General features: G+C 38.3%; 1 protein-coding gene across 12 annotated transcripts; it reads left to right on the top strand.

Annotated features, from left to right (window-relative positions):
• Positions 1 to 367: 367 nt before the first annotated feature.
• On the top strand, positions 368 to 27,488 carry ZNF207 (zinc finger protein 207). Of its 12 annotated transcripts, none has more exons than XR_012154966.1 (15): positions 368 to 649; positions 1,556 to 1,682; positions 3,413 to 3,551; positions 4,545 to 4,715; positions 6,314 to 6,389; positions 6,984 to 7,031; positions 9,062 to 9,162; positions 10,611 to 10,771; positions 11,480 to 11,572; positions 12,796 to 13,038; positions 13,945 to 14,107; positions 14,332 to 14,817; positions 19,004 to 19,058; positions 24,668 to 24,730; positions 27,299 to 27,488. XR_012154966.1 is itself a non-coding variant. In XM_073311953.1 (13 exons), exons 1-12 carry the CDS (start codon positions 609 to 611, stop codon positions 14,490 to 14,492), a joined length of 1,524 nt encoding a protein of 507 aa, XP_073168054.1. In that variant the 5' UTR covers positions 368 to 608; the 3' UTR covers positions 14,493 to 14,515; positions 14,738 to 15,185. The 12 variants fall into 12 exon arrangements, 8 of the variants coding, with proteins under 8 accessions (XP_073168054.1, XP_073168056.1, XP_073168053.1 ...); XR_012154965.1 differs by having other exon boundaries at positions 24,665 to 24,730; XR_012154964.1 differs by having other exon boundaries at positions 24,668 to 27,488.
• Positions 27,489 to 27,971: the final 483 nt, after the last annotated feature.

The following is a 27,971-nucleotide window of genomic DNA, read 5'->3' as shown; positions in this document are numbered from 1 at the left end:
CCCTGAGGACGGGGATGATTTTTTCAGGGGAAAGGACTGTTTTGGTTGTGGCAGGCTACCATGGTGATGCCTTGCAATGAAGCTGTGGTGCTGCTGTGCAATGAGGTTGTGGTGATGTTCTGGAGTGCTGTTTTGTCAGCAGATAGGGGTCTGCAGGCACCTGCAGATGTTGCCTAGTGACACACAGACGCCACATCACAATGGCACAGTCTGTCCTGTCCAACAAGCCTGTGGGCACCTTAAACCTCTTCGCTGGCGGGTATCCGAATCCCTTCCCTCCTCACCCTTATCAGCTCCCTGTGGCCACCAGGGCGTCATGACAGAGGGTTCTACGCCCCTAGGCGGGACGTGAAAGGAGGTTGAAACAAAATGGCGGCCGTCAGCAATCGCGGTGTTTGTTAGGAGACTCAGAAGCAAAGGGCGCCTGGTGGACGTCACGTGACAGCCCCGTCGCGGCGGCTGCTGCTGTGCATCCTGGGAAGCCCAGGGCTTGGAGGCGGCGGCAGGAGGAAGCGGCGCGGCCATTTTGTCTTCCTACGAGAGGCCGCTGGAAGGCCTCCGGCTGGTGCCTGCTTCTCGCCTTTCTCTCGTTCGGTAGCGCCACCGCGATGGGCCGGAAGAAGAAGAAGCAGCTGAAGCCCTGGTGCTGATATCCTTTGCCACAGAACGGGATGGCTTCCCGGCCGGGACTGGGTGGGGGTAAAAGGGAGAGCGCGGCCTGGTCTCTGTTACCCCGGAACGTGGCCTAGTCTCTGCTCCCCCCCCCCCCCAAATCTCCTGGCCGGGATGCTCCGCACTCGCTCAATTTCTTCTTCCTCCATTTTTTCACTGCCTGTGACTCAGGCTCTCCTTCCGCCCCCCCCCCCCCCGGTCCTTCACCGGGAGTCGCCCCGCGCTCTCCTTCCCTCACCAGGAGGCGGCCTGGGCTCGGGCTTTTCTCTCCCTTTCTCCCCTCTCCCTGCGCTGCGGGACGCGGCCTGCTCCTTCTGCCTCCCGACCGCCTTGTTTGGAATTTCAGCTGGGTGGTGTTTGTGTCCTGGTATTCCCTCCCCGCCAGCTCCACCGAGCTCCTAGCGAGCCTGCGGTAGTGGGTGAGCGGAGGAGTCTCCGCAGGAATAGATGACACTGTCCGCAGCAAGCTGCTGCTAGCTGGGACAGTGTGGATTCGTGGAGATGGAAAAAATCTTCATCTCTGCAGGGAGAGGCCGTAAAACTGTCTTAGAGAAACTTTAGAGAGACCTCACTCGCCTTGTGTGACCAACAGGGCTACAACTACGCTGCATACAACAATCAGAGAAACCTTGGTATTTAATGAGACTTGGTGCTTCCCTCAGTCTCCTAAAGGATTGACTGCTGCTCTGAAGGCAGCATTAAAGATCAGTTCAATTTGCTGCAGCCAAAATTTTGTTTCCTAGCCACCGTTTTAAATTCATCTTTTGACAGAATTGTATTACACTTGATCTAACTCCCCTGGTTTTTTCCCTGTTGCCATTCCTTTAAGCTGTTTGATACAAAAATCTTAAAGCTTCAGAATGTCCTTAATAATCTTGAATAGGTATTGCAACAGGGATTTTGATGATGAGAAAATCCTTATACAGCATCAAAAAGCAAAGCACTTTAAATGCCATATATGTCATAAGAAACTGTATACAGGACCTGGTTTAGCTATACATTGTATGCAGGTAAGGCTTTTTTTAAATATATGCATAACTTGCCTCATGTTCAGTTTGTCCCTAGAGTGATACTGCATTAAAAACTTTTTTAAGATTATTTGTTTATTACTGCTAGAATCTCAAATAAAACTTTGCTACAGTTGCCTTGTTTAGGAAACATTGATGTCTCTCTCCTCTATTTCTAATACAAGAACATACATCCCTTTTTATAAACTCACTGGTTTTAGTAATGCTGTCACAAATGTACATGATAGCATATAGATTAAACAGATCATCTTGGCCTTTCATTCACACTTGACATTGGGGAGGATGTATTAGTTGGTTTTAAATCCAGAAAACAAGTTCCTAAAATGGCTTTAGCATCTGTGTAGTTTATATTGACAAGGGAAAATGCACTTCTTAGTCTGAACCTATTACTGGATATGTTTAAACTACAGAGACTATACCAGTATAGCTACATTGCATAATGCTGGCATGACTCCATAGTGTAGACAGAGCCTGTGCTGACTGATGGGTTTTTCCATCCGTATAGGAATACCAAGTCTCCAAATGATGGTAGCCATCAACATAGCTGCGTCTACACTGGGGGTAAGTCGACATAACTGTGTCCATCGGGGATGTGTTTTTTTCACATCCCTGACAGATGTTGCTATGTCAACCTAACTTTTAAGTGTAGACCAAGCCAAAGACTAAAATTTTTCTTCATGAGGCTGTATTTACAAAGACAGTTAAAGTAGTATTAAAAAAAGGGATAAACCATGTAGTTCTTATCTAAGCTAAACTGTGAATAATGTACAGTAGCACATGCCCATCTTTAGCAGCATCCCTTAGTTTAAAAGACACTTCTTTTCCTTGTGAAAGTATGACTGGACACATCTTTCCCCTCCCCCAAAAGTTAGGTTATTGAGCAATCTGATACAGAGTAAAAAGCGTTAAATGTATTATAAATGTAATGGAACAAATTGCTCAAAACACTTTCATGTAGGGGCCAACACAAATTGCAGCTGTTTGGGAGAGACATTGCCAGTAGATGTTAGTTACAGATTTTAAAAGGAAAATTATTATTTAACTAAACATATGTGCATTTGTTATGGTTTTGAGTTGAGGTGACAAAATGGATAGCCTTAGCAGAATAATCTGTAAGATTTGACACTGCCTGTAGAAGTAATAAGAAAAGGACTACTTGTGGCACCTTAGAGACTAACCAATTTATTTGAGCATAAGCTTTCGTGAGCTACAGCTCACTTCATCGGATGCATACTGTGGAAAGTGTAGAAGATCTTATTATATACACACAAAGCATGAAACAATACCTCCTGCCACCCCACTCTCCTGCTGGTAATAGCTTATCTAAAGTGACCACTCTCCTTACAATGTGTATGATAATCAAGGTGCTGGAAATGGCCCACCTTGATTATCATACACATTGTAAGGAGAGTGGTCACTTTAGATAAGCTATTACCAGCAGGAGAGTGGGGTGGGAGGAGGTATTTTTTCATGCTTTGTGTGTATATAAAAAGATCTACACTTTCCACAGTATGCATCCGATGAAGTGAGCTGTAACTCACGAAAGCTCATGCTCAAATAAATTGGTTAGTCTCTAAGGTGCCACAAGTCCTCCTTTTCTTTTTGCGAATACAGACTAACATGGTTGTTACTCTGAAACCTGTAGAAGTAATGTTATCAGTCACAAAAATCTTAGCTGATTGCAATAAAGGAATCTAACTTTTTTGGTTTAGGTGCATAAAGAAACAATAGATGCTGTTCCAAATGCTATTCCTGGAAGAACGGACATTGAACTGGAAATCTATGGTATGGAGGGCATTCCAGAAAAAGACATGGATGAAAGGAGACGGTTACTTGAACAAAAAACTCAGGGTAAACTTGAATGTTTAGTTACTTACATCATATTTTCACCATAATATGTTAACTAGATTAGAGCCTATAAAGAGGTGCATAGCTTTATCCCTATTTACTATGAATGACATAGGTGTAAGTAATATTTAATGAATGTATAAATTGCATTTCTGTAGTAGTGAAACTAAAATGTTACAGTGGCCCTGTTTTGATCCTGAAATGCAGTGTCTTACAGAGCTCTGTTTAAACCATAAAATTGTAATAGTTGGGATTCGTGCTCTGTGAAAGTAAATACTTTAAATATAGACTTAAAGCTGGTCCTGAGGAAATAGTTTAGCAACAGGATTTGTTTGAAGGAAAATCCTTAGTGGCCTGGGTTTTACATTGCCATTCAGATTTGATTAGTGGAGCTGCCTTGCTCTTTAGGTAGTGGAGGTAAGGAATATCATCAGTGATTTTGGTTCAGCTAGAGAAGTTGATACATTCTGTAACTACTTTGGTAGGCTTTGCTGGCAACTTAAGTGACTAATGATATTTTCTCCTAGCCAAAGGTAACTGCTTTGGCAAGTACCCGTCTGGAAAAGGATTATCCTGTTACATAGCAGGAACTGTGACTTGAGGGTGGATAGAAGAAAAACAGCATAAATAGAATAGAGGTTTGGACTTCTTGGATGCTAAGAATGCCTTTGTGAACTTCCCTGGTGTTCTAGCCTCCCCCTACTGTGTAGATTAAGCTGTGGCATGCAGACCTAGGTGGCAGTTCTTAAGAATAATCCTGGTAGGGTTTCTTGCCCCACTTTACCAACTCATACACACATATAACACAAGGGAGGAAGGGTTATGTAAAATTTTTCCTTCCTTCCTTCCTTAAATACATAGTTGCAAATTACCAGCAAGGTGGTTTAAAAGTTAGTTTCAAATTAGAACACCTAGGTAGTAGATGAAATCCTGTGCTCTTAAACGCTGTAGATTTGTGTTGTTCTTTATCTGACAGTGTTCATTACATTTCTTTAGCAGAGAGCCAGAAGAAGAAACAACAAGATGATTCTGATGAGTATGATGATGATGAATCTACAGCTTCAACTTCATTTCAGCCACAACCAGTACAGCCGCAACAGGGATACATGCCCCCAATGGCACAACCGGGATTGCCTCCTGTGCCAGGTGCACCAGGAATACCCCCAGGTAACATAAGCTTTTAAAGCTAACATGGAAAAACCAAATACTTTCATTGAGATGCTACTTTAACGCTAGGATGATGGTCTGTCACCTTCCCAACACTGTTAGATATGACAGTATAACTTAGCTGTGCTTAAGCATCAGTCATGTCTTGACATCTTCTTTCTTGAAAAAAATACAACATTAAGAAATGTCACAATAGTGCTAAAAGGATTGCTGAAGTGAGGTACCAATCAAGGAAAAATGGTCATAATGCCACCTTTCTGGTCTAGCTTCAGGCTAGCTACTGCCTCTGTTTCCCCTTCAGTTCCTGGGCCAATTACCTGCCTGTGGTTCTCCCAGCCTTCCCAGGAGGAGCTCACTGCCACTCCCAGAGTCCTTCAGGCCCTTCTTCCAGGGCACTGTTTCATTAGTTCAAACACAGCTCACAACGTAACACACTCACAATCAGTGCAGGCTGCTGGGGCCCAGAAGCCTTTCATTCTGCTTCCCTCTCTCTCTGCTCCAGGGGAGTCACATGAGCCAGACTTCTTTCTGTAGTTCCCCTTCAACTGAGCCCTCTCAGCCCTTTGTAGAAAACACCTATCTCCTTCTCAGGTGGGTCTTATAAATTGAACAGGACTGGCTGGCTTCTGACCTGTTACAATCCATAAACATGAAAAGCTAAATGTCACTGATAGGTTCTTTTTATTTAATGACAGGATAGTCTTTCTGTTGTGAGTAACTTATTCCAAAAAATCCTTCCAAGTAGTAGCAATAAAGGGATTAATTTTGTGTCTATTCACTTAAAAGCCTAGTTGAGTTTCAATTCTAACATGACCAAATGTAGTTTTTGTATTTAAACATATTCCTATTCCAGATTTTTAATGAGTCTATAATTTGTTCATCATTTTGCACTTCCATTCCTTAGACAGGGTTTTTTGTCCACATTGCCTACCTGTGTTACCCTTGATAGTTTTCTGCTTTTATATACTATATAAATTGACTTTTTGACACTAAAAGTGATGAACATACCTACATCTGCTATATCGGAGAAGCTTTCATTAGCCTGTCTCCTGATGCCATTTAAGAATTTCACTGAGGTTGGAAACTGCCATTTAGGGAAGCAGTTGCTCTATCAAGGAGAGAAAATGCCCTAGTGAGGGAGCCTAGTTTGTAAGTGCTTAGACCACTAGCCTAAGACTTGGGAAACCTGGGTTCAGTTCCCTGCTCTGCTACAGACTTCTTGTGTCACCTTGGGGGAAGTCCTTTAGCCTTGCTGTGCCCTACAGGTGGGAAACGAATACTTCCCTACTTCACAGAAGTGTTACGAGGAGAATTACATTTAAGACTATTGAGTGCTTTGGGATTATGTATACACTTATATAAAGAGGAAGAGCGTCTATCCCTTAGTGATAGAAAATCAGTTTTCTGATCACGTGTCCAAATGTAGTGATGATACCTGCCCCCATCCTTGAAAACTCATGCAAAATATATCTTCAAGCAGTGTTAAAAAGGATTTTTCTCTAAAGCTTGTATACAAATAGTTGATCCAGTCTTGTTTGTGTCTGAAGTGTCACACTGATAAATCTATTACTCATCTAAAAATTACTTTCAATTTAAAGGTATACCACCCTTGATGGCAGGTGTTCCACCAATGATGCCAGGAATGCCTCCAGTTATGCCAGGAATGCCACCTGGGTGAGTAAAAATGTAGGCTTAATCAGTTGGCCTATGTTCATGCAGTGGTTTTTGCACACTAGCAGTTTGCTATCTAAATCTATCATTAGCGGCTCTGAACTGTTTTAGAAAAAATCAAAATCTCTGTGGAACTTTGGGGGGTTTATAAACTTGAGTTAATTTTAAAGTTAACATAGGGCCTGGAAGGTTATACCACAACGTCAAAATGTCACAAAAATTTAGCAGGTCATGTGCAAATGTGGTGGTGGTGGTGGTGGTGTTGCTCCTCTTCCTCCCACCCCCCAGTTAATATAATTGGATGTAAAATCTTGACTTGCTGGTTTAAACCCTTCCATGAACCCATTGTCAAATTTTGTGTTGAGTATATACATTATTGTATCAAAGGTTATCTCTTGTTTTCATCAGTTGTGGATCCAACCAGGAACAAGCTTGTTAGTCAGTTTAAGATTTTGTTAAATGAGATTTACACAGACTGGTTGTAGAGTGTACAGATGAGTTTTTAAATTGTTAATGGGGTTGACACATAACACCCTATCACAATGTGTTTGGAAAATCACAGGTAGATTTTTTGATTTTTGTCATACATTTTCACAGATTACATCAACAGAGAAAGTACATGCAGTCATTTTGCGGTGAAAACATGTAAGCATCTAATTAATAATGTAATTTAGGTACATTCATTATGCCATTTTATGTCAAATGAAACGTGTCATATTGAGCCCCTCTCAATATTTTAGTGTTCCGTAACTAGGTTTTGTGTAGTGCACAGTTTGAGGTTTTCATTGTTAAGAATAATAAGGGATCTCCATCTGGATCTATAAGACAAAACAAAGGGAGATAACATTGCAATAGCTGTCTTGTTTCCTACTTCACCTTTCATTTTGCAGCAGTCTTCAGCCTCATTTGGTCAATCCCTGTGAGTAGTGGGTGGTTAATTTTTTTTTTTTTTTTTTTAATGAAAACATTTCAGTGAGGATTCATTGATATATAGCTTAAGCAACCTGCTTAATGTCATGTACAATTTTTTAATTAGAAAAAAACTGTGGTGATCAGTCTGATTATTGCAGTTACATTCTACGTGGGTGTTTTTCTGTTTGGTTTTGAAATGTATAGCTTGAAGGATTTCATTCTGCCATCAGGACATTGCCAATTTTCCCTGGTTTTTAGTCTGAGTGGCACTTAAAGCTCTTTGTCAAATTTTAATCTGGATGGATGCTATGCCATATAGTAAGGAACATAATTTGCCAAAAAACTGCACTAGTCTATCAAACCAATTACAATCTTATAGATTGTAGTTATGACTTTACATTGTTACCAGTTTAAAGCCTAACTTAACCTAAAACAGATTTCCACTCGTTCTTTTTTTTAAAATAAGGGAACATCAGGATAAGTAAGACTAGCCTTGGCCAATGAAATAATATGTTCTAACTTACTGTACTTTAGCCCTGTTCTTTTCAGATTCTAAGAAACAAATGTCCATTTCATTACATAATATCCCTGCTGTTTCTTGTAAGTGCATCTTCATGGTAACAGTAGGAGGGCCTCCCTTATCCAAGAGTTCCTGAGAGAATCTTTGGATGCTGTGGGGTGCCTTCACTACTTTCCCTAGCCTGGTTGCAGGTGTTTCTAGTTTAAGAATCCTCATTCTTCATATGGTATCTTGTGGAAACCTTGCCTCCCATTTAATAAAATCCTGTGGTAACTAAATTGCTTACCTTGAAAAGTAATATTAGGACAGTATTTAATGTCTTTTTAGCTTATTTTAATGGAGTTTAGCAGCTACAGATGGTAGGAGGGGCCATTGGGATACCAGTGTTCCATATTGGAGGAAACTTCAACCATATCCAGTAGGTGAGAGGAATTTATTCTTAGAACAGAGAAAAAGCCATGACCTTAGATAGGCACAATCAAATTCTGCTGTTCAAAGCATAGCCAGAATTACTGTAAACTGATTTTCTGATGTTTCCTTCTTCAGTACATTTGACGGAACTTTATGTAGTCATCTTTACCTGTTTGGTTGTCTGTCAGACAACGTTGGAAGCAGAAACTTTTTTTTAAAATAGGAAGATGTGGCTGTGTATTCACAAAAATTGGCCTGAGACCTCAGACATATGTACTACCTGAAACTTCTGACTAATATTTTGTATAACTAACTTGATTTCAAGTTGACTCTGTCTCTTTACACATTGTTCAAGGTTAGACTGTTATTTATGTTATCCTGGAGTCTTTAAAAAATGAGGGGTAGTGTAACAGCATGATTTAAACAAATTTCCTTGGGCATTTTGTTAGTGGGGTACTAATTAGCTTAGCATTACACTTGGTATACAATTTATTAGTAGGCCACTTACACTGAAGCTGAGCCAATTAATTGAAAAGGACATGCTGGAGTACCTTTTTAATGGAGAGACTAGGCCTGGCAGTCTGATATTAAATCTGATTGATGTCACCTTAAGGAATTGAGTCCCACATGAAAACTGTTTCTCTTCCTGTTGACAGTGGAACCTCTTTTATTGGGGACTGGTTTGTCTACTGAGTCAAGATGACTTGAATTCCTCTGTTGGTGGAAATAACTAGGTTACTTGCAACACCTTTAGCTTAATATTAGTGTGTGCCAATAGTCTCAATAGGAGATCATTAGTGTTCATATTAGTCTCTATTTTATATTTTAATAGGATGATGCCAATGGGTGGAATGATGCCTCCTGGGCCAGGAATACCACCTCTTATGCCTGGTATGCCACCAGGTAGGTCAGTGATGTCGAACTCATACTGTGGTGAGCTAAATTATATCTTTTATTTAACTTGGGGTTCTTGGGTTCATATGATTAAAAGTCGGGCTGTATGCTACCCATACTTCATACTAGATTTCTAGAATTCAGTAGTGGCTTTCCACAAAGATAAAGGGTAGAATTTGGTGGCAAACTAACATTTTTAAATAGTACACTTTTATTTGTTGGAGAGGGAAAATGTGGAGAGTTGTTTTTCCTCTTTCATTATCCTTTCTCTCAAGCTTTTAAACACTGAAACAGCTGTGAAAAGCAGCTGACTGGTACTTCAGGATCCTAGAAAAGAGAAAATCGCTGTTTTGACTGCTGTTACTGACAGCTGGCTGAAATTGGTGCAGTCTTAAACTCACCTGCGATCCTAAACTCAACTGAGTAGGCTGGAAGATTCACACCCATTAGGTAGATTGTATAAAATAAGTTTATTCCTGTCCAGAATTGACTGTATTACACTATGTTTGGGGGAGCCCTTTTGTCTTATTTCAGGAAGCTTTATATTTTACACAACAAATTTTCTCCAGACTTTTTGTTTAGGTGATCGAGTATTTTAATGTGTTTCTTTGTGTTGAAGCGTTGCTTTGCTTTAAATCATAACTATAAGATTTTAAAAACTGCTTCATAGCCTTTCTCTTGTTTCGCTTGTAACCAGTATTGTGGGCATCTGTTAACTGTACTAACCGTTTTAGGAGAACCTTCCATGGCAATCACATGTCCAAAAGTAGTTTGGTTAAATCTTTTTTTTTTTTTAAACTACTAAGTATTGCAAGTGAGTTAAGTTGCTTAATTTAAAGGTCTTTTACGTATAATATGTCTACCGTCAGAAGAATTATGTTTCTGATTGCCTTACCTGGTCTTTTAATAGTCTGCAATATTGGCTGTCTGAGGGCGCCATTTCCATGTCCTCTGCAGAGCAATCAGTCACAGCCTGATCTGAGTTAACACTTTGCTACCAGCCCCATAAAGTTCATTCTCCACTAATGACAAACAGTTTGTCCAGGCTTCGTAGCAGCCTTATCACGCAGTTGGCAGCTTAGGTTTAGTTAGTGAATCTTACACAGGTTCTCTGAATTGCATGTGGAGTTAAAAGGAAAGAACTTGTACAACTGTGTTGGGGGGGTGGAGGAGTACCTAAGCTCCTGTCTGTCCTTTCCCTGTGTCTCAAAATTGAATCTGTAATTGTAAGGTGGAGGTGACAAAACTTCAGTCTTTCTTATAAGTAAGTGTGTTAATTTATATTATACATGCATATGTGTTTAATTTGTGACTATCTAAAACAGCTGTCTCTACAAGCTGATAAAATGTACATTGACATTACAGGCTTATCTATGTCAAGACTGCACATATTGTTTTTAAAACATTCTGGAATAGTGTACTCAGAAGGAATATTTCTGTTCACCTGTGCTTGAGTTTTTATTACAGATTCTTTCCTATTTTCATAGGTATGCCACCACCTGTTGGTCCTCGTCCTGGTATGCCTCCCATGACACAAGCACAGCCTGTGACAGCACCAGGCATTCTTAATAGACCTCCAGCTCCTGCTGTAGCAGCACCCTCCCCACAGCCTCCAGTTACAAAACCACTTTTCCCCAGTGCAGGACAGGTAAGGTGACCTTCAGAGACTCTGGAATCTTAACTATCTAGTCTTGTCCCTTACAATGGACTATAAAATTAAATCATTGTGACTGTTAGTACTTCTCATTGAAGATACTACAAAAGTAATTGATAAAACTTCTCACCTGTTTTGACTCTTTATTGTAATGCAGTTTAACACTAGGCTGCTGATTTTTTAAAAGGATTTTTATTCACTTTTTATTTCCCCTGTCTTCAGTGTCTTATAGCAGCCCAGGAACTAGGTATAACTTCTATCAGCGGATGTGGGGCAGTGGGGGATGGACAAAGCACTCTGACATTACTTCCCTTATGGAGGGGAATGGTTGGCTGAACTTTTTTCCTGTCAGCAGATGGAGATTTGACTTCTCAAAACTTTCACTAAAGTTCACAATGCACAAGTCTTGTCATGGTTTGTTTTAAGCAGGATTTCAACTTGTGGCCTCTTGATTTTTTTTTTTTTTCTTTTTTAAGGCTTGTGACCATTGCCATTTGTTGTAAATGAATACATCCTTAATTCTTTACTTGCTTTCAAGTATGTTGCAGAAACTTTCATAATGTCCTTTTTGCATTTTGGACTTCTGCATGGAAGATAATCATTTACAAAAATTCGTCCCTTGGATAAGAGATCCTTCCATATGGATATTTTCCACCCAATTGTTTGGAGACTGTTCACTGTTTCCTTTCTTTTATGCTACAGATGGGGACACCTGTCACAAGTTCAAGTACAGCTTCATCCAATTCAGAAAATCTGTCAGCATCTTCTAAAGCTCTGTTTCCTAGCACAGCACAAGTACGCAGGAAGTTGCAGTTTTAAAAAAGGAATTGCTTTGCAACTTAACCCTTTGGACCGTTATGTAAATCTGAAATTGTCTGCCTAAACATCTTCAGATAATTGCTGTTATATTCCTGATTATGTTTAGCTGGTAAAACTACAAAATCCTTAATTGTATATTACATCTTGTAGGAATACACATTTCGAAGTGTTCAATTTCTCTTGGATAATGGGAAGAAATGAGAAATACTACGTCCTGGTTCTGAAGGGTTAAAAAAGCATGAAAGCAGCAAAATGCATTTTAGTGGGCAGTGGTTAGCTTGATGCATGGTGAAACCTTTTTAGTTCATGCTGTTTAATCTTAATATAGGGAAACTCTAATTTGCATTATGTTCTAAAATTGAAACATTTGGCTTCAGTTAGAAGGTTGAATGGAGACTTGAAAATGTATGCTGGCTACTGCCAAAGCATTCTCTCAAGTGAAACTCATTTTTGTAGTATTTTACTTTTAAAGCAAAGTTGTCTTGTCTCTAATTTAATTTAAGCACAGACAGTATTGACTCCAGCCTCTTGTGTTTCACAGTGGACCTCAAATTTGTTTTCACTTTAATCATTAATGAGACTAAAATTTCAGGAAGAGCTGTAGACAGATATTTAAAAGACCTTTGCAAGACTATTGCAGTGTTTTTGTTATGGAGAGACTGCTTCAAAATTAATTTAAATTTTTAAAGTCTGACATGTTAGACATCTTATGCTGAAAGGTTTAGTTAAAGCCAAGATTTTCAAAACATCTAATTTCATTAATGAATGCTAACACTTGGAGTTGTATTCACTAATGATTGCTAAAGTACACTAATTGTAATAACAGAAATAGAAATTCACTTCAGCATAGCTTGTCTTTACTAAAGCAGAGTGGTCCGTAAAGGATTTATGTATTAAATTGAATGTTTTGGGTGAAATTATGCAAGAAAGTCAGCAGAATATATATGCAATTTTTATTTTGTACCTTTGTTTTAGCTATTGCTTTTGACCTGCAACATCTAGACTCTTACAGTGTGTGCACTAGGTTTTATTTTGTCTTTGTTTTCAGTTGCTTTAGTATTATGTGATGAGGCTGAACATTACTTTGGACTAGCTTATTTTAATTGTGTATCTTACTGGAAAGTTTCAGATATCAAACAGGTAAATGAGTCTTATTTTAAAAAGTAAGTATTTCTACTGATTAATTTTTTATTTCACAGGCTCAGGCAGCTGTTCCAGGACCAGTGGGTACTGATTTCAAACCTTTGAATAATACACCTGCAACAACCACAGAGCCCCCCAAACCTACATTCCCTGCTTATACACAGTCTACAGCTTCAACCACTAGCACAACAAACAGTACTGCAGCTAAACCAGCTACGTCTATAACAAGTAAGCCTGCTACCCTTACAACAACCAGTGCAACCAGTAAGTTGATCCATCCAGATGAGGATATATCACTGGTAAGTTAAAACCGTTTTTCTTAAGTTGATCAATGCAACTCATGTTTCCATTGCAATTGTTATGTGGTTAACAGGATACTTTTCTCTATCCCAGGATGACTTTAATGCTGGCAGGAGTATAAAATATGTTGAATTAATTTATCAGAAATTCATGTGAGGGGATATATCTTCAGTTTCAAGGTGGTGAATAACGTAATATAGAGTTAAGACTGCGTAACCATACCTTTATAAATGGTGAAACTGTTGCATTGACTCTAAGAATAACCCCTCCTGAGTGTGGCTCTGCCTTAATTGGCTCTCACTTCTGCAGGCTGATGTATCTGGCACAGTTCTAACTGTTTGATACAGACACATAGCTAGGCAGCCTGGCATGAGTGAGACTGAGCAATTGTGAAGTGCTCCTGACAGATATGAAAAACAATTATATGGATGCTCTTCTCCAAGTTCAGAACTGAAAAATCTCAAGACAAAGTGCATCCTGCTTTCCTAAGCAAGGTTAGAATTCAGGTTAGACTTAGATTTGTCCTTTAGATTCCCAGTTCATTTGAGATTTTTTTTACATATTTTAGTATTAAAAAGAGATTGAGTCTCATCTTTTTCAGCCCCGAGAGGATTGGCTCCTTATGTGCAAAATATTAGAGTTGACAGTATTAGTATAGCAGTTTGAAATAGTTGAACTTGCACTATGTGGTAGCTTTCCTGGGAAAGAGAGATACTATTGGTAATATACTTGAGAATTTTATAATAGCAAATTTAGTTCTATTTTTGAAGCTACCTTTAGTAACAATTTCAGTTTTATAAATTCTGGCTTATGTACCTGGACATTCTGCACCAATATTTAAATTAATATTTAACTACCTTTCTCTTTCTGGAGTGTTAAAACATGTATGTGTGCTGTATTTTTAGGAAGAGAGAAGGGCACAGTTGCCCAAATATCAACGTAATCTCCCTCGACAAGGACAGGTATCCATGGGCAATCCATCAGTTGGATCGCTTGGAGGTATGATGCCACCACAACCTGGAATTCCTCCACAGCAACAGGGAATGAGACCTCCTATGCCTCCTCATGGTAATCACACTTTTTCCTAATACATTTGAGTTCACTGAAAGCTTTTTAAATCTAGAAGCAGCAGTTAATTTGAAATGGATGGGTTTTTACAGAAATATAACTTAATGTTTAACTTTGTCTCTAACCTTTTGAATCCACTAAAATAGCTTTATTTTAAAATAACATTTTTAAAAAAGAAAACTAGTAGATACTTTTACTTTCATCTTAAAATGTTTTGTTCATAGGTCAGTATGGTGCTCATCACCAAGGCATGCCAGGATACCTTCCTGGAGGGATGCCTCCATATGGTCAGGGACCTCCAATGGTGCCCCCTTACCAAGGTGGACCTCCTCGACCTCCAATGGGAATGAGACCTCCTGTAATGTCGCAAGGTGGCCGCTACTGATGCTACTACACACAGTCTAATAGGTTTGGAGATTAAACCTTTTCTCATCTTGTGCTGTTAATATAGCCAAGCTTCCGTCAGTTAAGGCTTCATTGTGACTTTTAAAAAAAAATATCTTCCCACATGCAAGGAACTATTGGACATTCTTATTTTACATGGGAAAAATTTATTTGGAATAATAAAACAGGAACTTTTCCTGATGTTGCAATTTATACTGTATGGCTTCTTTTTCATGTTTCATCTAGGTTTTTAGAAGTGAAGTATAGTAAATATGGTTCGTTAAATTGTGAAGGCGCTGGAATTACATGAACATACCATCTTAAAGGCAAGTTCTGTAACATTATGTTGCTATTTGTAAAGTGATGCCTTCACAGCACTTCAGGTGCTGTTGGACTTCACGTCCCCAACTTAGCTTGGTGAGGGCTGTAACTATTCCCAACTACCTGTACATTTAAAAGTCTGAACATGTAACAATATTTAATGTATTTAGCGTTCCTCCTGTTGCAGGGTTTAAGTAAACTGACCCAATAAGGTCGTGTGACTTTTCTGTACTGTTATAAACTTCATTGTAATAAAACAAGACAAAAATTTATATGCCTTTTTATTCATGACCAGCTGTGGACAACTGCCTGCAAGGTTTGTACAGATGCATGCCACAGTAGTTATTGGTGTAATAAACGCATATTTACTGCTGCTCTTTTGATATACTCTAATTCTTGTTTGAACTTTGTCACTTAGCTGCATGTTGTAGTCTCCTAAGCAAGTAGACATAGACCTGTACACTTATTAACTAACTTTTAAAAAAATTATTAATAGGAATGAAGTTACAGGGTACATCTCATCTATTGTTTATAATTTGTTTAAAATGGTACAGGTTTCTTTAATAGGCCTTTCTTCTTGTCCGCAATAAATCTTAGATGACATTGGCACTTTCACATGTTAGCAAGATGTAATTGTGACCCCTGGCTGATGTAAATCCTAGTGCCAGATGCATCCTGTTAGTTCTTTCTTCAGATAACTTTCTTGGATGTGTGACTGCATCAATGCATGAACCTCAGGAGCCATTCAGGAGAAAACTTCTAGAAGCTTAGGTGCATGACACACAGTGAGTGATTTTATTGCTACTGTATTGAAAGTGACCTGCAAAAAGGAAAAATAGGCCTTTGGCCCATGTTTTGCCTCTCTGATGTGCAAAGAATGGGATTTTGTTTTCTGCTTTTACCATAAATATAAGGAATTACAAATCTGATTGTCTCTGGGTGGTGGTGGTTGTTGGACACAAGATGACTTGTGGATTGAAAGTTTTCTCAGCCCATTAAGTGCCTGGGTGTTGAACCTTTGAGACTCTTCTTCCAAGTGTCTTAATTACTTAGTTAACAAATCAGAATTTTGAATCTGAATTTGTCTCTTACCTTCTTACTCAGATTAATTTCCTTGATACGACATATATCTTACTTCTTTAGTTGACTAGTCTTCCAGTGTTGAGCTAAATTTCTAATGGAAAAATACAAACATGGGGAGAACACTTTTTGTGATGGGGGGGCTTCCAGGTCTTTTAAACATCAAGAAGCAGAAAATGGCAAATGTTGCTTTCCTTTGCAGATCGACTTTTAAATACAAGTTCCAGCCATAAGTTGTATCTTATCTGTGCCACTTGTGTTGTGGTGATACTCTTTTCCCTTGTTTTTCCATCGCATAGGCTGGCAGCCTTTACCCTAGTTTGGTCATCAGTGTAGTAGGTTTTCCTGTTTTTTTTTCTAACACTAAGCATTGTGACTTATTCTTATTTTTGGAAGAGAGTTCTTTGGTTTTTTACAGCTATGGTTTGTACCAGGAACTTCACATTGCTTTTCTTTCGTGCCCCATCTTTTCAGTCTGCAAATTTTAAAATTAAAGATATCCAGAACATTGTGCTGTCTTCCAGAAGAGTATGTGGCCCCATAGAACTCATTATATAGTGTCTCAGGTTCTTTGGCATCTTAATTTCTAGTTATATGGCCTTGGTTTAACAACTTAGAAATTTATCTGGCAAATCTCCAGAAACTTGTATTAATCTTAAGCAAGATCCATAGCTCTCCAGATGTCATAAAGAAGCATTTTTCTAGGCACTAGACGCCGTTTACCTGCTGGCCATCTGTCAGCTAACATGTAGAATAAATAAGTAGACTCATTCAGTAATTTGCTTGGAAATGCATTATGAACTGGCCTTGAGTTTTCAGTTATCTTTTTTTCCCTCCCTCCCTCCACACTTTTCCATTTCTCTACGATCATAATTTAATATGTCCATTGTTGTATTCCAGATGGAAGCTGGTTGTCTTCTGTATTCCTTTCTTCTAATCCCAAGGATCATTCAAAAAAACCCAAACATTAAAGCTATCCTAACACGTTTGACTTTTTTTTTATACCTCACCTAAAAACATTCATGTCAATAGGTTGATATTTGTATTGAGCCTGTAAAAACTGTGGAACTTCCAGCTTTTTCTCAAGCTCTTATGATGCTCTAAGGATATCTCTCCTCCTTCCCCCTGCTGTAGTTCTGTAATCCATTTTTTAAAAAACTTTTATTTTCTGCTCTACACCATTCCACCCCCCCTTTTCAAGGACGAGTAGTCAAAAAAAACCCCAAAACCCAAGAACCTTAATGCATGCATTGCTCACTTGATCTGCTCTACTAATTGTCATTATTTGTCCTTTAGTCCAAAATAGTTCCCATTTCTTAAATAGTTACTGTTTGGCTGGTTAGGTGATAGCATCGTTTTATAGCTCACAAATATTATTTTGGCTACTTAGAGGTTGGAAACATTTAGATCTCTTTTATTTTGTTCCTAACAGGACCTGAATGGATGAAATCTCTTACAAATATACTTGGCAAAGTTTAGTTATCTGCTCTTGGTATTTCTCAGGTAGACACTCCCTGTTTTGTTTCCTCTACTAGGAGACCTGTAATGCAGCTACCTTGAGTTGCTGTCACTTCTTTTTCAGTGGGAATGTTCTTACAGAATTTGCTGTCTCTTACTGGCCTCCCGTTTCATTTATGTCCAGAGTGTCAGACTTGCAGTAGAGTTTCCTGAGGAGACAAGCTGCTTTCAGATAAAGTAATTTTTATATGGATTAACCATTTAAATCCCTTCCCCTAAGATTAGCATGCCATATCTCATAGTGAAATGAGAATTTATGATTAAATAAGATTGGTTGATTGACTTGCAAACTACATAACCAAATGTTGGTGTAGGCACTAAAAACATCTTAGTGAATAATTTTTAGGCAAATGTTTAGAAACAGATGAGGAAAGTCAATGCTTGTGCAAAAGATTAAGCATTTTTCGTTAGAAGATCTAAATCATTTTTAAAATAGCCTCATGGTACTCCTGTGAGGTAGACATATTCTAACCATTTTAGAGACAGAAAATAAGTGATTTGCCCAAGATCATTCAGCAAATCATTGAAAGAGCCAAAATTATAAACCAGGAGTCTTGATATCATCTCTTTCTTGAGTTGTTAAACCACCCTTCAGCACAGAGGTTACCTTTTAAATTAGATTTTACAAAGGTAACTAATTTCTGTGGTCTCTAATCTGTGAGTGAACTAACTCTTTCCTTTGGTGAATGATTAGTAAGACTTTCCTGATGACTAGCTTTTACTCTTTTTGCAAATCATTGCTCCTCTATTTCAGATCATAGATTCAAGATACTGGTAATATGTTTGAGGATGGGATGCATATCTGATAATTAAAATGAATAATTAACCCTTGCTCTGTGCATGCACAGGAGGACACAAGCTTCTAGAAAGTATTCAACTGCTTCTGTGGTTTGCATGGTGCATGCACTCATTTCGAGTGTATGGAGCTGCAGAGCAAATTACCTGTGTAGTGCACTCAAGTCAATGGTAATTAATTTTTTCTGTGAACTAATGGATAAAGTACAGCATATAATCTGAAATTATTTTGCAGAAACCAAAGAATTCTGAACACAAGACGAAAAGAAAAAAAGCAAGACTTGTTTAGTTTACACAGTGAGAAGGGCAATATAATGACTTCTGATGACAGAAGTTGAAACTGTAACAAACTAGCCTGTCAGCTGGTGTTGCAATTTCTAAAACTATTTTAAATTTTTTTTGTCTGGTACTAAATATCTTAATAATTGTACTGGTCTAGCTACTACAGAAGACATTAAGGTGAGGGTAAACTTTTCAGTGGCTGATGGGATTTTCACCTAACATTACTTTTTGTGAACTAGTACAATAAATGCCATCAGTTATGGGAAAAATACCCATAGACAACAGAGTTGTGTTCCAGTCATCAAGCTACAAATGAAGTAATCTAAAGTCAGAACTTCGTACAACTCAAAAATAGTCAGAAAGTATAAAAGGTTTAGTTTGGAATTAACAAACAAATGCTAAGGCAGTAACTTCTTTTGTTTGCTTGATCACTGGAATTTTGTTAATTTTGAATGCATGTCTTTCACTTAATTGGGTTATGTTTTTCTAAAATTTAAATTTTTCTTCTTCCTATAGCCCTGCCATAGGACAGGCTGAGGCAGAGTCTCAGTGTTGCCCTGTTCAGTCTGAGGCAAGTGGGATTTATTTTATTCATTCTGGGGGCTTTCACAGCTTTATGGCTGTTGGATATTTATGTCCCCAAACTTGCAGCAAGTTTGGTGAAGGCCCCTAAATTTAATTTAATTTAGGATTTTTATAATCTTTTGGTAGATGGGCTCTATATTAATATTCATACTTATTGGCTGTGGTGTTTTTGAAGAGGTTGGGGGGAAGGGATATTTAAGATCGATGTGGATGCAACTTTTTTCCCTTTATCCTTCAGCCATTTCCCTTTTTTCCAAATTCCATGCACTATTTTTTTGATGGTAATATTTAATAATGGAACTACATGTAGCTTATAGGAACACATCTGTTGGGTGATGCTGTTGCCTTTTCTGGGGAAATGTATTGAATGCTACTTAACTTGAAATCCAGAAATTTTATCATAACACTTTAAATCCGTTTAGTTATTAGGCCTACAGTATTAATTATAAGAATATTAGTCAGAGCTGGAGGCATAAAATTAGCTGTATTTATAGAACCCTGAATAATAATTTTCCATAAAAGGAAGGATATAGTGATATACTTAACATTTTTGTTTTCACATGTTATACCATGAAAGTTACACCAGAAGAGTAAATATTAATGTAGAGCCCTGCAAAGAAGAAATACAGATTTGAGTTGGTAATTAGAAAAAAGGAATGAGAAATTGAAGTTGTAGATTTTGCAAAAATGTCAGTTTGAAAGATTTCCTTTTCATCAGCCTCTTTTTTAAAAAGGCATAATATTGTAAAGTTTGGTGTATTGCACCATGTATTCTAAAATCATGGCATTCATTGCGAATTTTGAGGGATTTTTCAATGTAACTTAACATGTTTAATAACTACCGTTACCATATCAACAGTATTGAAGATAAAACTGTACTCTTATTTAGAAAATGAGAACTTTACTATCCTTAAATAATTTTAAAATTACTGTTTGAGCGGACTGCCCTTTTGCCTTTTTCTTGCGAAAGCATTTGATACCTAGACAATTTCAGCCTGAGAATAGGTTTTGTTCCTGTGTAATCTGACTGCCTCTTGGCAGCATTTGACTCTTACAATTTTCAAATTAAAAAAATTAATGTTTGCTAGGTTATTTGAAATTGCTGCAGCAGATGAGTTTTTAAAGACAGTTTTTGATGCACCATAGAAACCGTTCAATTTCTTTAACGTTTCCTTAAGTAATGGTTAACTTGTATGGCTTTCACAAGTCTGGTTGTGGCTCACATTGTCTTTAATACAATTGACTGTCACCTACAAGAGTGGAACGTGTTCCTTCTGCCCTGTTGCTTTCCCCCTTTGGAACTCCTGCCCAACTTCCCCACACTCACATTCTGAACCCCTTCTGGGTTTCTGATCCTTCCTGGTGAGCTCCAGAAACTAGTTCTAATCCTCACTAATGCCCAAATTTGTGAGACCTACGCACTGAATGTTAACTGTATTCAAGTAATTGTTGAGCAATTTGTGTTATATTCCTTATTCTGTCAGTTTAATGTTACCATTTATAACACTACAAGACAATACTACAGTAACTAGCATTTTTATACTAAATTTATTCAAGTTGTAAGAGCACTTATTAGGTCACTTCACTGTCTTGTCTCCTTATTTGCATAAACTGGTCACAGGCAAGAGTTTTCTTGCAGAAGAGAATTGAATAAGTACTGTGTTGTATGTGTTGCTACAGGTATCTGAATCATTCTGTTAAGACTCAATTAATGAAAAGAGCCAGAGATATTTAGTGTTTAATATTCATTATTGATTCAGTCTGCCTTATATCACCATTTAATAGACTGACACGAAATAGTTTCCATCCAAATATTTGCATTTGGTTTGGTAAGTCTTCAGGTGTATTTTGTAGTAGAAATGTTCAAATGTAGATTAATGTATGCCCTCCCCCTTGTCCATAGTGTACATTTGTACAAAGATGATTATCCTTCTTTGATCCACACTTGGGTTATATCCAATAAACATATATTCCTTGTGGCAGTTAAATGTTCAGTGTCATACTCAAACCATCAATTTGTTTTCACCTTTGCATTGTTTGAAGATACTAGTTTAAGATGGTCATGAGAAATCACTTACTTGCACTTCCTATTTCTGTTGTGCTAATGCTCTTAATATAATTTAAATGTTTCTTCACCATGCCAAAAAAACCTGATGATTCTCTTGTATCTATCTTGTGAAATGAGACTAAGTACTGTAGTTCGTTCCTCCCCTATCACTGTAGGGATATTTTCTTTTCTGCACTAGTTATTCTCATGTAAATTTGAGAACATACTTCTTGGAATCCTAGTAGAAACTTTCATCTGGAGGAAGACTAATCGCTTTGCTATCTACTTCCGAAAGATGTACTCAGTGGCACTCCAGAATAATTCTGTAGGATGTTGTGTGTATTTGAGCTTCCTTTGCTGTAATTTTCAATTCAATGCATTTCAAGTGGTATCGGAAATCTCAAGTTGGTCTTCAGACACAAGCTTCGCTTCTCCCTTTCTCCCTGTTCCTGCCTCCCTCTAAGGGAGTTTTGATTTTCAAAAGTTTCTCGTTTTGAGATTTCAGTAAAAATTTGAAGTTCATAGGTCTCAGTGACTTCAGCAGGCATGCCAATATTATCTTAATTCAGTGCCACAGTTGATGTCCATGTATTAATTTGAAAGCAACAAGAGAGCAGTTTGCATTTGCTTTAAATATTCAGTGGTGATATATGACCTATAAAAGGTAGAGAGGCTTTGCTTTCCTTCTAACCACCCATAATGGCACACTGCTTTACATTATTTAATTTAATAGTTTTTCCTCAGCTCCTAGATCAACTGACCAATCTTAAGTGTTTCAAAAAGATCTCTGAACACAAATCTAGTTCTGAAGAAAAAAATCTTGCTCCTAGTGTGAAGCTTGTCTGACACCCTTGAGTGTGGATCTAAGGAGGATATTGCCAGGAAAAACTTAAATTGTAAACAAGAAATTCCCTAATTCAAAGTAGTGTGAACTTACTGATACCCTGTGTGTCACAAAGTTGCTCCATTTCTGGCTTCCGTGTCTTTTCCCAAAGGCTCTTAAGAATCACTTTAAAATATTACTCTTATTTTCCTACATTCTAATGGAAGCATTAGGTATTATTCCATTTAAAGCTACAAGGACCTATATTTCATGGACAAGAAATGCTATAATGTTAAACTGCTAAATCAGGTGAACTTGCACATATCTCTCGTTACATGCAAGGTAAATAATAGGAGTGGCAAAGTACATGCCATGCGTTAAGTTCTTGGATGCTTTAGAATGCTGTGATGTTTGCCTTATACAGAACACTTTGTATATTAGTATTAAATGGTGTCCCTTAAGTGCTGTGGAAAATACTTAATTCCAGTGTGCCTATTTTCAAAATGATTTCACTAAAGCAGGGTTTCTCAAACTCCATTGCATCATGACTGCCTTTTGACGACAAATTACTACATGACCCCAGGCAGGGGGACCGAAGCCTGAGCCAAAACCAAAGTTTGACCCCTGCTGTCCGGGGATGGGGCAGGCCGAGGAGGAGGCAAAGCCGAAGCTTGAGGGCTTCAGCCCTGGGTGGTGGGGCTCTGACTTCGGCTTCAGCCCTGGACCCCAGCAAGTCTAATGCCAGCTCTGGCGACCCCATAAAAACGGGGTCGTGACCCACTTTGAGGTCCCAACCCACAGTTTGAGAACCACTGCATTAAAGTAACTAGGATTTTCTATAGCCCAGTGATTCTCAACCTATTTACCATTGTGGGCTGCATCCAGTACTACCTGTATGGCCCTGAGGATGTCACATGGGCTGCAGCTCTGTGCTGATTGGGCCACAGGTTAAGAACCATTGCGATAGCCAATCTGGAGAAAAGCAGTTAGTGGGTTTAGTGGCCTCTTTCTGCCACAAATGTAGTGGTGGTCCATTTTCGTGTTTGCCATAAAAACTTGTCCAGATATTAGTTTAGGAGTGGGAAAAGAACTGAGGATAGTTGCTTTGGAAATAGACCTTGTTGAGTTTTTGTGTTTGTGCAAAACACATTTAATCATCTGACTGTTGTGATTCAGTAAAAATACATTGCTCAGATGGCAGCTCTCTGCAGATCTCTACCCCATCAGAATAGGAAGTAGATAAGAATAATCACAGCTAGAATGAATATTGGTATCATGTTTCTGCTAGTGTATCTGCAGTTTAACTGCAACATCATTGCTGGCCAAGTGACCTACGTATACTGAGGACCTCTGTGCAAGAGAGCCAGACTTTTAATCCACAATTTCTTGATCCCTTGGCCAACACAGACTTGAAATACAACAGACTCCTCAGGGTGGTTACAATTTGTGCGCCTCACTTCTCAACCCAACTTTTTTCTCAAGAGGCGTGGAAGGATCCACAGTCAGGAGTCCTGACCAGTCCTTGATTGGCCAGATGGTCCCCACGTAAAGCCCGAGAGTAAAGGAGGAAAAGGTGAACTACCAGTTGGATTTCCACTACAACATCCACATTTCATTCAGGTCGTCAGACACAGTGTAGTGTTGTTAAGATCCAGGCTTTTTATTCAGCCTTAATTCAAATTATATCTAGTAGGATGGTATATCTTGAATGCTGGGATACTCCACACTTCTCTGCAAGTTTGTGCACCAGTTCTTTTGATTTCTCCAACCATCTATCTCCCTAGCAGAAAACTCTAGTTTTAATAGTACCATTTTTAAATGGTGCTGAACTCATCTTAAAACACTGGTAATGAGCTCATCTCAAGGTTTGTCTTGACTAGGAATTAAAAGGTAAGACCAACAGCTGGTGACAGTGTAGCATTCTCTTGTATAAGTTCATGTTTGATGTAATAGATGATCATTTCAGGCTTCCTAGAATAGTAAGTTAAGAAATCTGATTTTTGAGGCCATGGGATTTTTTCCCTCTCCCCTCCTTTATAGGGTGTGTAGAGAGAAGACACGTTGTGGCAGGGAAGTTGATAGGTCAGATGAGGTATGTGTTGCCTCAGGGTTTCCTTTTTGTTTTTGCTATATCAGTATAAATTTTAATCACATTTCAAGAGTAATTCTTTTTAAATTGAATTACACATCTGCTGTTCCTACTAGAACTGTGTTAACTAGTCCCAACTTCAACCTCTTGGTTTTGAATGTGGGAATTTTCATCATACCTAAGAACAGCCCACATATACTCAAAGGAATCCATTTCTCTGTTCCCTGATTTATGAATCACACACCAAGACAAAGTAAAACTGATTTCACAAACAACTTCACCTCTATTGCCTCAGTGAAGCAGGTGAAATTTGAGAAAATAATAAGTGTACCCAATCTATTTTCACTGAGTGCTCTTTAACAGGGTCGCTCTTGCAACTACAACTTGTAATCCCTTAACATTCAGGTTTGTCCAAGAGGTATTTATCATATTACACTTGTCTGGTACATGAGTCAGAAAAGTTTGAATCAAATTTAAAGGCAAATTAACCATAATTTTATAGCTGCCTTTAGTCCATTTCTTTTTTTAAAAAGGGACATTGTACCAATTGAGCTTTGAAAAAAAAATTTTAAATGAGAACTCAATTATGGATAAACTCCTTGATTTAATACAACTTGTGTTTTTGTTAACTAGCAGCAGAATTTCAGCATTTGCTACTTACTGGTAGAGAAGAAAAATCCCACAGCACTGCCAGTACAGGTTAGTTTAATCTGTAAGTACCTGATGTTCCTGTTTGAAATACTGTGTTCAAATACCATTTAAATACATGAGGAGAGTCTTTTGATCACCTAAATGTAAATACGTCTTTGTTGTGTAGGATATATGTTGCTGTCTTCAGTAGTGAGTAAATTTGTAGAATTTAACAGTTAAAAAAAATACAGTGATTCTAACTACACCTAGGGGTACTATGCATTTACAAGCACCTGATTAACGGAAATGGGGATTAAAAGTTTTGATAGTCATTTTGGCAGTATTGAGAAGCTTAATGGACACATGGATGTGGATTCAACGGTCACTTCTTCAGTAATTCACTTACTACCGAGAGAAGTCATTTTACCAGAGTGAATTGGTGATACAGGATTTTGATATTCGCTTATATTGGGGATTGGGTGTTCATGCCCCTAATACTGTAGCAGTAATTTAACCTTGACTTAAATTTTCTGTTTACAGATAATATGTAATATCACCTGACTTAATACCCCCACTCTTATATATTTGCTGTAGTAGGCCCTGTGCATGGGATTAGACTCTGAAATCCGTTTTAGCCCCTTTCTACACTTCAAAGAGCTCCTACAAATGTTTTCCTCAGAGACTTTAGTTTACTCCATATTTCTTGCCTTTCCCTCATATTCCTCTTTACTTTCTCCTTCCACCCCTCCAGTATTGCTTAGTGTGCTTTATCTGCTTAAATTTGAAGCAGGTGACTTAATTGTTTGGATGTTTTTTGGTTGTGCAGTGTCCTGAGTGTCTCGAGTATTTTGTATGAAATTAACTTCAGAAGATAAAATTTTGTATGTGTACACAAATATACTGTGACCGTTTTTAGGTGCTCTACAAAAATAAACTCCAAAACTACAGCACATTAAAGATCAAGGAAAGCCAACGGATGGAGGTAGTCTAATAGAAACTGAAACTGTCATCATCTCAATTTACCTAATTAGAGCAACAATCTGAATAACAATATGATAAGCTGATATATACAGCTCCACCAAGTTGATTTCAGAATTGAACATCTTGCATAGGTTTTAAGAATTCATTCTCAATTGTAATAGCATGTTAATTTTTTATGTTATAGAAGAAAACATGCTGACTGGTTTTAAGAGCTGTGATAACCTTTGTAGTTTTAGCAGGACACATCACCCAGGGACTCTTATTGTATGCTCAGGAATTCAGACTAAATGTTCACTTGCCTGCAAGTGGCAGCACACGCACTTCAACTTTCTCACTTGTGATGTGCCTGTTCAGACTTCTCTTTTGGGAACCTGGCGGGTCACTTTTATATTGGCTTTAAAATTAATCTGTTGGCCTATAACTCCTAAACATGACTGGGCGTTATGTGCACGTGTAAAAACTACAGATTCCTTACTTTGAAATCAGTGACTATATGTAGTAAAGTTCACAAATCTTTCCTTTTAATTGATATTTTTTAAATAATTGTGAATCCAGTTGCTGTTTGTGGCACCAAATCTCTCACCTTGTTAATAAGTGGTTCCTTTGGACTGCAATATTCTGTAAGGTCAGCTTACAGGGGTTGCTAAAAAAGAAATTATTTAACCTTCTACTTCACAGTACCCCCAATTTGGTATTGAACACTCCCCTTTGCCACACCCATCCTCTAGTGCAGGGGTCGGTAATCTGCTGGCAGGCTGCGAGACGTTTTGTTTATGTTGACCATCTGCAGGCAGCTCCCTGGGGCCGCAGTTCCCTGTTCCTGGCCAATGGGAGCTGTGGGAAGGAGCAGGCTGCAGGGATGTGCTGGCCATGGCTTCCCGCAGCTCCCATTGGCTGGGAACTGCGAACCGCAGCCCCAGGGAGCTGCGGGGGGGGAGGGGGTCGTGCCTGAGGACGGTCAACGTAAACAAACTGTCTCGCGACCTGCCAGCGGATTACCCTGATGGGCAGCGTGCGAAAGGTTGCCGACCCCTGCTCTAGTGCTTCATATTACCAAAAAGTACAATGCTTTACGATTGCTTTAATATAATGAGCTATGGTGGAAATGCCACCTTTCTGAGATTTTTTTTTTTGCCAATTAAATAGCCCACAGCATAATATGAATATTGTTTCAATAATAAAGAGCTAAGTGCATTTTCCTTTGACACAGCAAATTTGGATTTTTCTGAAAGGATACTGGGAATCTTTAGACCTGTCATTACTACACAAGTGATCTTAAGTTGAGCTTTTGGTCCATTGTCATAGCTGTCCTTTAACATACAATTGGATCTTTTATTTTACTGTGGCAATTACTTGGAGGCCATACTAAGAGTTTATCTATCTTCTGTGAACCAACAATCATTCAGGTATTGATATTAAAAAGTGTCCCAAATTCATGTTCTTTGAAGAAGTGAAGTGAATGGGACCAAGTTAACTGTTTTTAGAACATTAAAATATGCCCATCAATCTGTGAGCACGTGTACAAAACTTGTAACAGATGGTAAAAGTATTGGTAAGAGGGAGGGGTAAACTGAAAGGTTGGTAAGTATGTGTGTAACTCTGTAAAATGCATGTTGACTGTAGAAATGGTAACTGTCTGCAGTTTAATTTTCATAGCATTCAGTTGACAGAGAAGTGTTGAGGACCATATGGAACCAAGAACAATGAATCAAACTTGCATTCTGTGTGTTCTTATGAGGCTCATATTTCTTCAGGAATGGGAAATTGGATATATATACTTCCATAATATGTATCTATTTAATTCTGACTTTCTCTAATGATTAAACTTAGTAATTTAATAAATGAATTGTTGCCTGTGTATTTTCTCTGAAGGAACAATTTAAAATTCGCAACACATTGTGTTGAAGTGCTTCACAACAATTTTAAGTATAAAAAAGTATGTTTTCAACCGACTTTCAGCTTAAATAGCATAATGAAATCAGGCAAATGAATAAAGACACAGTTTATCTGCAGAGATATTAGGTGACATATGCTGCAATAACATGCCAAACAATGCGTACTGCTCAGCTGTGTAAAACATTTAAATTGGGTATGTTAATCAAGTATTAGTCTTTGAGGCTACAAACAACCCAAATCAGATTTTTGTGCTCAGCCTTGCTAATTTTTTGGGGTGTTCTTTGGTAGCTTTTTAAAAAATTCTGGCTTCTTTTGTTTTCTGTAGGTCTCAGTAATGTAACACTGATAATTAAAATTAATACAAGCTCCCAAAACTGCTTAACTACACGTGTGTTAGTAAGACACAATACTGGAATAAACAGTGCAGCTGTGC

The sequence above is a fragment of the Lepidochelys kempii genome, chromosome 14 (assembly GCF_965140265.1).
Source record: "Lepidochelys kempii isolate rLepKem1 chromosome 14, rLepKem1.hap2, whole genome shotgun sequence".
In the NCBI taxonomy this organism is placed as follows: Eukaryota; Metazoa; Chordata; order Testudines; family Cheloniidae; genus Lepidochelys; species Lepidochelys kempii.
This window is presented reverse-complemented; position numbering and strand designations above follow the sequence as displayed.

Coding starts and splice junctions, on each gene's coding strand:
- ZNF207 (XM_073311953.1), top strand. CDS start 609: ATGGGCCGGAAGAAGAAGAAGCAGCTGAAGCCCTGGTGCTG. Junction 3,552..4,544: donor ACTTGAACAAAAAACTCAGG/GTAAACTTGAAT, acceptor ACATTTCTTTAG/CAGAGAGCCAGAAGAAGAAA. Junction 4,716..6,313: donor TGCACCAGGAATACCCCCAG/GTAACATAAGCT, acceptor TTCAATTTAAAG/GTATACCACCCTTGATGGCA.